Source organism: Triticum dicoccoides, chromosome 3B (genome assembly GCF_002162155.2).
Source record: "Triticum dicoccoides isolate Atlit2015 ecotype Zavitan chromosome 3B, WEW_v2.0, whole genome shotgun sequence".
Classification (NCBI taxonomy): Eukaryota; Viridiplantae; Streptophyta; class Magnoliopsida; order Poales; family Poaceae; genus Triticum; species Triticum dicoccoides.
Window position 1 is genome coordinate 800,909,581 of NC_041385.1, and position 13,059 is coordinate 800,922,639.

The following is a 13,059-nucleotide window of genomic DNA, read 5'->3' on the forward strand; positions in this document are numbered from 1 at the left end:
AAATGAACTTCATCCATCCATCACAATAGCTGATGGTTTTATGCTTTCCTTTCTTCACTTCAGCTTGAAATGACCGCCCCTTATCATCCTTCAAGAGCAAAGTATAACCTATTGCATTATTAAGTTTCACCCGTACGTTGCTTGGGATACACTATGCAACAGTAAAGTAAAATATGAACCAAATTAGTGGTAATGACATTAAATGACTGCAAAATGATTATAATGGTATGCTGAAGTTAAAGACCGTTACCACCGATTTTTTCAATCCCTCATTCAAAAAGACCCCAAATTCCTTTGCAGTTGCCAAGCTGTTTGCACAACTACTTTTGCAGATTTGGCACATTGGAAGCACCATGATCCATAATAATCATATGATACACTATGTAATCGTAGCCCTAGCGGCGCTGGCGAGCCAGCTCCCTACCTGTAGCACTAGCGGCAGCGGCGGTGCCCTAACGATGACCCTAGTGGCAAGAAGGAGAGTGAGGGAGAGTGGGGCATAGTGGCGGGCGAGGCGTGGACGGGCTCGACGATGGGAAGAGACGACGGCGGGAGAAGACGCATCGCGCGGGACGAAGGGGCGAACGCCGGAGAAGGGGGTAGAATAGCAGCCAATTTGACTTAGTGTGGCCGTATTAGAGAATTTTGTGTGTGGGTAATACGTGTGGCGGGCGGCTATCGCCCACCGTAGAAAAAATTTAGAATTGAGTTGCCAAAAGATACTTGTGGTCGGCGACATGATATGCCCGACACAGCTATCTGTCGGAATAGTGGTGGGCACGTCGTGCTGGCTGCTACAAGCGCTTTCCACCAAGTGGGGGTACAGGGAAATGCCTGTCACTGCTGCCACTTTAGCAGTGGTGGGCCCATTTAGTTACCCACTTGTGTTCTTTCTCCTAGGTAGCAGTGGCGGGTCCAGGGTCACGCCCGCCACACATTTGGGTTCACTTATAAGCCCTTTCTCAGTAGTGAAATGTTGCATCATCATTCATAATTCTAAACATTGCATACGATGGAAGTGTGATTAAAAAAATAAACCTTTCCGGCATAGGATTGAAATCATAGTCGTTGTCGTACTTGCGAATCTCAAAGAACATGCCGTCATGGTAAGTGAAGAGGTTACGGTGCCCATCGCCGGAGGCGGCTGGTGCCCATGGCCGGAGGTGGTGCGGCGACAGTCTTCTTCAGCTTCTTCACCCCCCGACTTCTCTTGCCGGTGGAGCGGGCCGTGGCAGCATGACACCTTCTCCCTCTGCGGCGGTGGGAGCCTGGCTTGACGAGGACATGAGTCGCATGCATCGGTGTGCGACCGTGGTGGTAGATGGTGCATAGCGTGGACGCGTGATGTGGTGGATGGTAGTGGTGGCGGCTGCTGATCGTGGGCCCATGGTGCGGCGGTCAGCAGCGGTGGCGGCGGGTGGCTACGTGGCCATTGGCCGCGGAGGGTGGCGCTCTGATAACGACGGCAAGGTGTTGAAGGGGCGAAGACAATGAGGTGAAGTGGTTTTATGGCATGTAGTTTTAGGGGCGATGACAAAAAAAATTGAAAATAGGGAAGCTGCTGGAGTGTGTTTTTCTTTTTGTGCCACGTTTGAAATAAGGGAGCTACTAGAGATGCCCTAAACAGGGACCTGCTGGATATGCCCTGGTTGAGGGAACGTTGGATTACCTGCATCGTAGCTAAAATATTCTTTGCCCTAAAAAAAGCTACAAACATTTCCTGCCTGTATAGCTCAATTGATTGAGAGTTGAGACCAAATACAGTTCATACAAGAGTACTTTTTTTTCTGTCTGAACCGTACTTGTACTCTAATCTAATGTGCCTCAAATTCTTTCGGTGCACTCCTATATACACACAGCAGCAGTATCTCATATTCTCAAAACAAATCCTCTCGATGCTTTAAGAAGAGAATATATCCTCGCTAAATTTGGACTATACATGCAATCATTTTATTAATTATTCATAAAGACCATACAAAGTAATACATCAGTAAGTCTGAAGCCACCATCTAGGCAACACTTGTTACTACTCCTATCCCCTTAAGGTGTACCGATTGTCCGAGCCTAATACCAAACAGACATCGCACCAAAGCCTAACATCTAAAGCCGGATTCCCCAGCCCAGCCACATACCGGTACTGGGTCACACACGAGGCTGCCGCCGCCATCTTCCACCGGTCCATCTCCAGAGCAGGAACTGACGCATCGACCTTGCCTGGCCTGCCGTCGACGCCGCCACGGCGCCAGAAAATTTCACCACCCTGCACATATCCGTCCACACGCGTCCGTCGTCGAACCTCCGGAGCGCCATGCCGCCGTTATCCGCCGTCGGCCTTGCGGTGGATGTAACAATGCTCCTCCTCTTGTCGCCTCCAGCCAGCACTTGCTCCAAAACGATGCCCTCAGGAGGGACAACAACATCGAAGGTGCCATCATCGTCCGATCCTGTAGACCTAGATCTAGGGTTTCCCTCGGAGCATCACAAGTGGGGTGCCACGACCTGCAATAACGATGCCTCGAGAAGGGAATGCCGTCACAGACGCCGCCATCTTCCGCCATGACTGTAGTCGGCGCGATTTTCACCGGAAGTCGCGTCCCCCCGATCTCGCAGCTGGGTGGAGCCAAACGGAGCCTCGCCGTGGAGACGAGGGCCCCCGTTGGCACGCCGGAAGGGAACCTCCAACCGCCCTCATCGATCTCCTCACGCCACCGGCCGGCCAAGGCCATACCGAGACAGATCTGGGCAGGACGCCAGATCCGTAGCCATCGATACCCCCCATCTGCATGCAGCCGCGACCCTTGCTGAATGGAGCACCGCCACCGCCACCACCCAATCTCAGGTCCCCGCCTGCCATGGAGACTTCGATCGCTGCCGCGCAGCAGGGGTGCCGCCCTAACTGCCGCCCCAAGCCTCCTCCACCTCACAAGGGATGCCGTGACGCCCGCCTGCCCTGGATCATCGCCGGGCGCGCCGCCACCACGGCCCTTGCTGGCAGCAACAGCGGCTGCAGATGGAACAAGGGGAGGCTGGCGGCTAGGGTTCGGGGCGCCCCTGACGTCGCCCGAGGGGAGGCGATGCGAGGGGTTGGGTTTAACTGCTACTAACTGCTAATTGGTCCTCGATGCTGGAGAGAATCCACTTGCAAAAGTAGTGCCTTCAAACATCAGCAGTCAGCAACATATCACAGGTTGTTCAAACTGATCCATCCGAATCGCTCTCAATTAGCAGTTCTCACAGAACTAAGAAGCCAGCAAGATTCTTGCTCAATGACTCCCTCACTCATTTGGAGACAAGCCACATATCTTTCATTCCGAGAGTTCAAGATCACCGTTGCATAGTAGCAGCATGCAAGGCTACCATTTCTCACAGCAAATAGCATAAAAAAAGTTCAGTCTGACACAACCTAAGCAACACATAATAAGCTGTTCAAACTTGTACAATCCAAATTACTCCCTGATTAACAAAACGTTCTGGCAGAAGAAAACTCTAAGATAACGTCCAATGATATAGATAAGCAGATAAGTTTCTTGTTGTACGTAGGAGCCCCTCGTTTGGAGATAAGCCACAAGTTTTCCACTCCCAGAGTTCAAGATCATCGTAGCAGCAGCATGCAAGACATGCTTCACTCTTAACATTTCTAGCGGCGGACGATGTAGACCATCATACTCAGCTGCTCCTCATTATCCATCAGCTTGAAGAGACAGATGTCCCCATCCCGCAGGTGGTTGTCGCGGGCAAAAGACGGCCATCCATGGTGAACGGTCATCTGATTGCTCGTGCCTCGCGTGCGATACTTATATTGCAGCTTGGTAGGCCATGATCTGCTCTTCCCCTCCCGCTGAAGCACCAAACTAATTCGACTATTCTCTTCACGATGAAGGTCAGCAGAAAACTTCTGAACAAGATATGTGGCCGCATACTGACTGCCAAAGTGCTGTTTATATACATAACACAAGGCAAATGTTAGAATGACACAGGCGCAGAGATTGGGAGATTTGTTGTTATTCATCTTATCAAAGGATAAAGATGCAATAACTGAGGAACTGACAGAAAGTAACAGAAAATATTTTCCTTGAACTTACTAGGCTGGGACAACGTTGGCTGCCACGCTGACAGACAGTGCTCTTGCTCATGATAGCAACATAAAAGGGCGGTTTGAACTTAATCCCCTCAACTTTCTCCAGACATTTCAAATTCTGTGCTGGTGTTAGAGAAGCTCCGTTTGACAGCATGAAGAGATGCTCAAAAGCTCCCTCGGAATCCTCAGAGACTTCATGCTCTTCATGTTCTGAAGAGTACTCTTCACCTGGACAAATTTTCACATAGATCAGATATCATGGGAACTGAAGTGTGACACATGCGTCCTAGCAGTGGCAATATTTCAGTACCATCCGTGGGTGGTTCATCCTTCACACCGCCCATCTTGGCACTTGTACTTCCGCGATTTGAGCCAATGCCAGTTGTTCCTCCCGGGGAATGGGCACTGCTCTCTTTGTGAAGGAGATGGGCTGTCACTATGAATCTTCTGTGCTTAACATTTGTCATTGGTTGAAAGAGACAGATATCACCCTCCCTAATATGAGTGTCATGCACAAATTTTGCTAAATAAAGGGTGCGCCGGCCTGCATTACACATGCCGGATGCCCTGATATGAAATTTGCACTTCCAATTCTTGTTCTTCCTAGGCAGCTGGAGTATGATAGTCGTATCTTCACATGGAAAGTATTTGAGTGCATAATCCTTCTGTATTACCTAATTAAAAAAAGGAACAGAATGTGATTGTGATACTGTAAGTTGGTTATATCTGATAGCAGAAGCACTAATGAGATAAGAAGTTAACACGGTCACAAAGGCTAAATTGTTCCAATCCAATACACATATATTGTGGCAAACATGTCCTTCAGACGTTTGAGTTAGAAACAAAATACTGACTTCCCTAAACAGTATTATAACAAGAAAATGTACGTAGCTACAGAATATTAGAAAAACGTATTTCAATAGAGGCAAAGAAAATAAATGACAATGTGGGAGAAACAGAACACAGATGGTAAAACTAACATACCAGAGTAGCCCCCTTGTTTGCACTGCTTTTCTTCATTTGTACAACAAGAACGGGGATTTCAGATCGAATTTTCTCTACAAGTGCATTTATTTTTTCCTCCTGTGCTACTGTAAGATCACATTTCCCTGATAATACATAATCCTTCGAGAGCATCTGAAGATCATCTAACTCCATAGCCTCATCTGCAGTAAAAAAATCGAGAGTAAGAGAACAAAGGGTAAGTGGGTAACTGATTTAACTTAAGAACAAACTTAACCTGGAAATTCCTTAGAAGTACTATAAGATACTGCAGGTGTATTTGCGGATTTATAACAACGGGACGAGCCTTCCTTTGGGCATCCACCTGATTCCAATCCTTTGTCATCAATGCTCACTTTGTGAAGGATATGCACTTTCACTATGAATCTTCTGTGCTTAACACTTGTTATAGGTTGAAAGAGGCAGATATCACCTTCTCTAACATGATTGTCACAGGAAAAGTTGCGTAAATAGAGGTTGCGTTGACCTGGATAAGACACGCCGGATGGCCTGATGCGCAATGTGCATTTCCAGTCCTTGTTTTTCCCAGGCAGCTGGAGCATGACAGTTGTATCTTCACATGGAAAGTGCTCAAGTGCATAATCCTTCTGTATTATCTAATTGAAAAAAGGAATAGAATATGATTGTGATACTGTTAAGCTGAAGTAGTAAAGAGTTAAGAAGGTAAGAACCTCACAAAGGCAATGATAATGTTGATTTAGTAATGCATATGCATTTCGTTGCAAGCATATCGTTCAGTGTTTTGAGATAGAAGCAAAACACTGACTGACTTAAATAGTATCATAACAAGATAATGTGTGTGTGTGTGTGTAGGTATAGACAGCGAGCAATTTTGATACAAAATGCAGATGGTAAAACTTACGTACCAGAGTAGCATGCCGTTTTACGTTCGACTTCTTCATCTGTACAACTAGCACTGTAAATTTAGGTTTAATTTTCTCTATAAGCGCATCTATTTTCACCCTCTGTGCTTTTGTGGGATAGCACTGCGTTGATAAGACATAGTTATTTGAAAGTGTCTGTGGATTAGCTGACTCCACAGAATTGTCTACAGATAGAGTGTCTTCTGCTGTAAAAATGTTTCAACAGTAAGAAAACATGTGCTGGGTGGTAACTGAATAATCTGGGTACACAACTTAACCTGACAATTCCTCAGCAGAATGAGATCTTTCCTTCTGGCTTTCATCTGAATCACATGGATTACTCATCTTGGATATGCACTGTAAAACGAATCATATATTATATCAGTTGGAATTATTCAAAGGTGTTTTAATAACTAATTTGATACCCTGAAGTCATTCAAGATCAGTATGATGCCCTTTTTCAAATGCAAAAGCAGAGCTCATGCTGGATCAGTATGATGCCCTAAGACCTTTAGTTTGTAAGTCCTAACCCATTTTCCAATAGACTTGGTTAAACTTGAGAAAATTTGACTTACAAGAAACCTAGAACTTCAATTAATTTGCAACAGATAGAGTAATTGAAAATTATGCGACAGATAGAGTATATGTTGGATGTCTGCAAGTGACAGTTATGCAACTGGCAATTATGTGCTCCCTGGATATATGCAAAGTTGACTTTCAGGCATCTACATAAGCACTGCTATATGATTCCTAATACATTCATTAGATGTTTGTAATTTTTTACTATATAATTCAGGGATCTAATATCTACACTATGCATCCGAGCTTGATTTTGACCGCATATATACACTTCCAACATTTCATCCTTGAGTTCGGCAGCAGCATGAATTGGACAGTGCACAACTTGCTAGAGATAAAGACTTTAGAGAATTGGGTTACCTGCTCTCCGTCGTCTTCCTCTGCTCCTGTCTGCGATAGCGCTTCCCCTTCCCCCTCTGCTCCCTGCTGTGCCAGAGATTGAACCATGTACATGATGAAAAAAAATGCAAATTTGTCATAGTAATAGTCTTTACATGTGGGAAACTAGGCAAAGGATTCGAAAATAATTGAAGTAATTGAAAATGGTATATAATCAAGAATGCAAAAGAAAGGGAGGCAAGAAAGTCCATGTAAAACTAAAGTGGGATCAAAGGTGGGAAACTCTGTCTATAGAGGAAAAAGAACTGTCATGAATATGGCATAGAAAGAGAGCAAATCAACACTACAGTATTGAAGAAGAAAAGACGCACGACTAAATTTCAAGCAAAGAGTGGAACATGGCAGAAGAAGCTTACCAAGGGGTTGCCACAATCGCTGCTACTTCCACTGCCTGGTGAAATGCAAAAAATTGTTCGTTAACTTGTTCTTAGAAGCTTCAACTACCGTATTGAGAGGAAGGCAGAGACGAGCCGCATACTGGCATCATTGTCTTGGTGGTAGTGCCTGCGGCACATGCTACCGTCGAACACCTTCACGGTGAGCACAGCGTGGCCATCGTAGCTTAAGACGAGGAAGTGTCCGAGCCGCATGTCATGAGCACGCGCAAACTGCTCCCATCCGTTCCCCAGGTACATGTGTCCGTCGGTGTCGGACACTACTTCCACGTCCCACAAGCGACGTCGGCACCCGGCCTCCCGCAGCTTCACTTCCCGAGGCTCACGGCCATCGAGTAACTTGGTGAACTTGTCTGGCAGCCTCTGCAGTGAGAATTAAGCAACGCTTGAAAGCGAATCGTTGAACCAACCAAACAGACCAATGACCAAAGATCAAAGCGTAGAAACAACACGTAGATGAAGCAGAAACTGAGAGATTGTGGCATACCAGTTTCTTCAAGAAATTTGGGAGTAGGATCATGAAGAACTCGAGTTCTTCCATCGCCCGGTGGGAGTAGGATCAAATGTAGCAGGAACGCAGAATGTCCTTCCAAAGCTTCTCTTATGACAGGAGCTTCGACTGAAAGGTAAACAGACAGGCCGAGGCTAATCATTTTTGAAGGGAGTAACTCTTACGGTCTTACATGTGTGTTGATTTTTTCCAATATAACTTTTCTTTTCTCCATAAAGCATCTTCATGTTGCAAGACATTAACATCATCTAGACCCTTCTTGTATTAATATAATAACGGTTTACTCCAAACGGCATTTGAATAATACATGAGAACTCTAGAGGGGTTCAAATGGGATACAAGGGAAGTCCAGAGAGTACACATGGACCCCTCTTGTTTTCCCAGTGACGGAATACAAGAGAGATTTACATAGTGTTGTGGTAATTCTAGTATACATTCCCTAATAACACACAATCTTTTAAAACTACCATTTTCAAGGTGGGTTGGGCATTGAAAACCTCGAAATCAGAAATTAAGTGCCTAGTCAGCAAATGACTATAAGTTGCTTAATGAGGAAGGTGTTTGGCAAGAGTTGTTGCTTAGCAAATACCTATATTCGAAAAGGATATCCCAAGTAGACGCAAAAACCAACTTATTCGCCGTATTGGAAGTGCTTGATGAAGGTCAAGTCTTCCTTTTTAATAGAGGTTCCAAAAAGTTGGTGATTGTAGCAATCGACGAGTTTTTGGGAAGATATCTGATTGGGTGACACTCCATTAGCTCTAAAACACCCGACTCTTTATAATATTGCACTCGGAAAGGAGGCATCGATGACCATTGTTCTTGGGGCTATCCCATTGAATATTCAAATCCGTAGGCTGATTCCGATTTAGTTTACGTTGATGCCGATTAATCTAACTCAATGCCACATATGTTCAAATGAAGATTTTGAAGTCTATGTTTGCGGATCTCATGAATACTAAGCCTATTTTTCGCGGGAAGCATATCTGAAAACAAAAATCCCTTCCAAAATTAAAATTTTCCACGTGGTTCTTGCTAAGGGGTAGTTCTTACCAAAGATAATCTTGCAAAAGTCAATAGACAAGGTAGCAAAATATGTAGTTTTTTTTATCAAGAGGAAACAATAGTCATTTATGCCTGTCATGCCGATAACTATGAAGAATTTGGCACACAATTCACGTTACTTAGAATTTATCCTCACTAACAAGTATACCAAATTTATCCCCATCCTGTCTATAGCGGGATTACACAATTCACGTGGATGAGCTATGTAATCCCGTTATAGACCGGATGTGGTCTTGTTTTTTAATTTTTTACGCGGTGACTTGGACTTGTTTCATGTTTAATAAATTGGCATTGTGCATTGCTTGATGCAAAGGCTGGGGTCTCGCCGTTTCAAAAAAAGAAAAAGAAAAGTCAGCTGCCATTATTCTAAGTTGTTTGCGTAACTAAAGTTGGTTGAATTTTCTCATATACCCATATAATCGTACAACTGACTTTAGTTTGACAATGATCTTGTGCCCTCCTTTTGTTTGCTTTTTTTCCCCATATGACCAACCTTTTGCCGGTTCAACTATCATCAAGATAACAGAACAAATAAATATACTCCCTCCATTTCAAAATAAGTGTCGTGGGTTTAGTTGGTTCAAATTTGAACTAAAACCACAATATTATTTTGGAATGGAGGGAGTATAAATCATCTAGTGCAAAAGCAGTAAAATATACAAGCATAAGAAGAGACCAAGTGGCGCCTAATGCTAGCACATCTAATGCAAGTAAGAGGTTCTGAAAGCGACAGAGCAGCAAAAGCTAGTTACCAAATATAGCACCCAGGTGCCAGAACTGGACACCAAAACGGAGCATCAACTTTTCCATCAGCATCAAAGTTTGATTACATCCCATTTTGAGTTACTTCAAATCGTTTTCGAATTTTATGCCTAATTCTCCCATATGAAAAGATTGTATTGCCTCTACGGAAACATTTGCAATTTTTCCAAACTATCTAGTACAGACTGTTTGTCTCTGTTCCTGTCGCACAGCAGAGAGCTTCATTAGTGAGCACAGGCACAGGTGACCTATTTTCCTTCCAATCTCCATTTCATTCTCAATTTGGATCCCTAGCTAGCTTCCCCTTGCTGTTCCTGTGTAGGGAAAGCGTGTGGCAGTGAAGAATATTTTGGTTCGTGCGGTGCTTGTGTTGCGCGCTCCGTGCTGGAACTGAATTTGAAGTGTAGCCATGGCCCATGGGTGCTAGAACTGAATGTCTGGTACTTGGACAGAATGTTGTGATAAGAAAATAGAAGTGGAGTTGCTGCTGAAGCAGAGAATTTCTGTGTAATGAATCGTGAATTCGTGATCAGATTGTGGTTCGCAAAGGAACATATGCTGGATGTATGTATTAGCAGTGTTTATCCACAATCCATTGGCGATTTTGCAGTTTAACACCTTTTATACACCCTTTCCTTGACTTTTCATTGTTTCTTCAGAGGACCCTTCCATATTTGCCTTTCCATGTGCACCAGTGAGGAATGTGAACAGTAATGGATTCGATGTGAACAGTAATCCGAGATCTACTACTACTTTAGCTAAACAGAGAAGCACATAATGTCCACAGCCATAATCCACATGTAGAAAAGAAATCATGGTCCAAACTTCCGACTGATTACTTGAGCATGAGATCCAGGATATGAGTAGAACATCTGAACATGTATGAGAAATCTTGCTCGCATTGGAGAAAAATAGCACAGGACAAACCTAATCCCACCGTCGGCTGGACAGGCTGATTAAAGACTTGCCTCTCAAGCGGAGTCCCGGCGGCCGACGCCGTCGAGGCAGAGACCTGGTGAGCGGTGTCCGCCGACGGGGTCGAGGCAGAGACCCAGTGGGCGACTGGGCGGTGTCCTCGAACTGGAGCTCAGCCTCAGAGACAACCCGGCGGAGAAAATCTCAAATCTCTAGTCGTGCATACCGATATACCCCCAAAAATATCTAAAGCCTGCGGTGACTCACTACATAAGGCAAAGTGTTGATTCACTAGATAAAGGCAAAGTATTTTTGTAATTTTTTTTGCGAATGGGATAAAGATAAAGTAGCTTCGGGCATCTTCAAGGCAGGCCGCAAACCCCTCATATAAGTCTGGACCGTACTGTCCAAACCGCGGAAGTCATTTAACCCGGTTCCATGGCGCGATCCGGACATGTTCTCTCCCGCAAACAGAAGACAAACGTGGGAGCTTTGCAGGAGTCGGGACACCAGACACATAGGACTCCGACACCTCGGCCCATCCAAAACCATTCCCGGACACTAGACACGTAGGACTCCGACACCTCGGGCCACGCATTTTCTCCCCTTTCTTCTTTCTCTCTTGCCTTCGCCGCTGCTTGACCACCCCGGCCGGCACGCCACACCCCTGCCGAAACTATAGATCTCCCTTACGTCCAACCAGGCTCGACCCTGCTTCTCCTCCATCGTCGTTCAACCAATTTCCTTCGACCGCCCCGGCAGGTACCATCCGCTACTACTATGCTCACCATGCCTGGCAACTGTTCGATGAATTGCCGGAGCTAAAAACAGTTTTTCCCTTCTTTATAACAATGGATTCTAATTTGAAGTACATATACGAGCACTATGCTGAGTCGTCCGACAAGGAGTACTCAGATGAGACAGTGATGATGCAGGCAGTCTTTGAAGACGCGGAGTGTGCGGAGGAGCATGTTCTATTTTAAGGGATCGATAAGGAGTCATTGAGTGTTCAACTGCAACAAGGCGCGCGGCCATTTGACACTGATGGCCGATTAATTTGCCCCCGATGCACTCTTTGCAGACCATTTTTGCCGGCGTTTTCGGATGTGCAAGACTATTTTCGACCGTTTGTACCATGGCGCCCGGTCCTATAATGACTACTTCATCCTGAAAATAGACGCCGTGTGAAAGATTGGATTCTCTGGTTAGAAGAAGTGCACGGCTGCACTCCAGATGCTTGCATATGGCATGGCCGCTAATTTGTGGGATTACTACCTACGAATGTCTGAAAGCACATGCGGAGATGCCTTGGTCAAGTTTGTAACTTCCGTGGTCGAGGTGTTTGGACCTCAGTGTGGCAGACACTGAGAGGCTCTTTGCAATCTCAGAAGCAAGGGGGTGGCCAGGTTTACTTGGATCCCTTGACTGCATGCATTAAAAATGGAAAAATTGCCTGAAGGCTTTACAAGGGCAATATCAGGGTCATGTTAAGAAGCCCAGCATCATTTTTGAAGCAGTTGCATCACTGGATCTTTGAATTTGGCATGCTGTTTTGATATGCTCGGGTCTCACAATGACTTCACTGTGTTACAGCAATCACCTTTCTTTGCGAGGCTGACTGAAGGAAAAGCTCCTCCTTGTCATGACTGGGGTTACTATGTGGTTGACTGTATCTATCTTCCGTGGGCTACTTTTGTCAGCACCACTAATCCAGTTGGCCAGACAAAGTTTCACTTTGCACAAAGACAAGAAGCAGCTAGAAAGGATGTTAAAAGGGCATTTGGAGTTCTACAGGCATTTTTGCAGTTGTTCATGGACCTGCTAAACTATAGGTTCCGGACATCTTGGTGGAGGTGATGCCTTGTTGTGTGATCATGCACACCATGATCGTTGAGGATAAGGGTGACGATGCTGCCCCAACTCTATTTAAGAATATGGGTGATCCTATCCAACTTCCAGATCAGAATCTGTTCACATTTGAAGAGTTTATTCAAATGCATCAGCAAATTCAGAATCGACCAAGTCACAAGCAGCTGAAGAAAAATCTGATTGACCATCAGTGTGCGGTTAAAGGGGACAAATATATTGGAATGTAATATTTAAATTTGAACTACTGTTGCACGTCACTATTTGTACGTCAGTACCCTATGCATGCGACCATTTGAACGTCTCAATTCTATGTATGCGGCTATTTGAATGCATGGGCTTTCAAAAATAATGAGATCGGATATATGCGGCTACGGTTGGATGGTAGCCTCCCGCATCCGTGTCCGCGAACTGGTCCTCCCTGTCCACAGACGGATGCGGGAGAAAATTTGCGGGTTGGCGTTGAAGATCTTATGGACCGGCCCCTAGATTGGACATTGTACCTTTTCATGTCTGGTGATACTGATATGAGAACTTCAATCGTGTTCACATACATTTTGAAAAATATTTACGTAAACCGGATGATTTTCGTTTAAACCAGAC

General features: G+C 45.0%; 1 protein-coding gene across 1 annotated transcript; it reads right to left on the reverse strand.

Annotated features, from left to right (window-relative positions):
- Window positions 1-3,637: 3,637 nt before the first annotated feature.
- LOC119280083 (B3 domain-containing protein Os03g0620400-like) lies at window positions 3,638-7,878 on the reverse strand. The gene is made up of 10 exons (XM_037561067.1): window positions 7,825-7,878; window positions 7,421-7,700; window positions 7,299-7,333; window positions 6,904-7,005; window positions 6,243-6,321; window positions 5,968-6,170; window positions 5,426-5,697; window positions 4,389-4,480; window positions 4,083-4,306; window positions 3,638-3,934 (listed from the first exon to the last, which is right to left on the reverse strand). Exons 1-10 carry the CDS (start codon window positions 7,876-7,878, stop codon window positions 3,638-3,640), a joined length of 1,638 nt encoding a protein of 545 aa, XP_037416964.1.
- Window positions 7,879-13,059: the final 5,181 nt, after the last annotated feature.

Bases quoted from the DNA above. Each gene is read 5' to 3' on its own strand.
- LOC119280083 (XM_037561067.1), bottom strand. From the start codon at position 7,878: ATGGAAGAACTCGAGTTCTTCATGATCCTACTCCCAAATTTCTTGAAG. The intron at 7,006-7,298 runs GTAAGCTTCTTC...AAATTTGCATTT, and splicing joins GCGATTGTGGCAACCCCTTG to TTTTTCATCATGTACATGGT. The intron at 4,307-4,388 runs GTACTGAAATAT...AAATTTGTCCAG, and splicing joins GGATGAACCACCCACGGATG to GTGAAGAGTACTCTTCAGAA.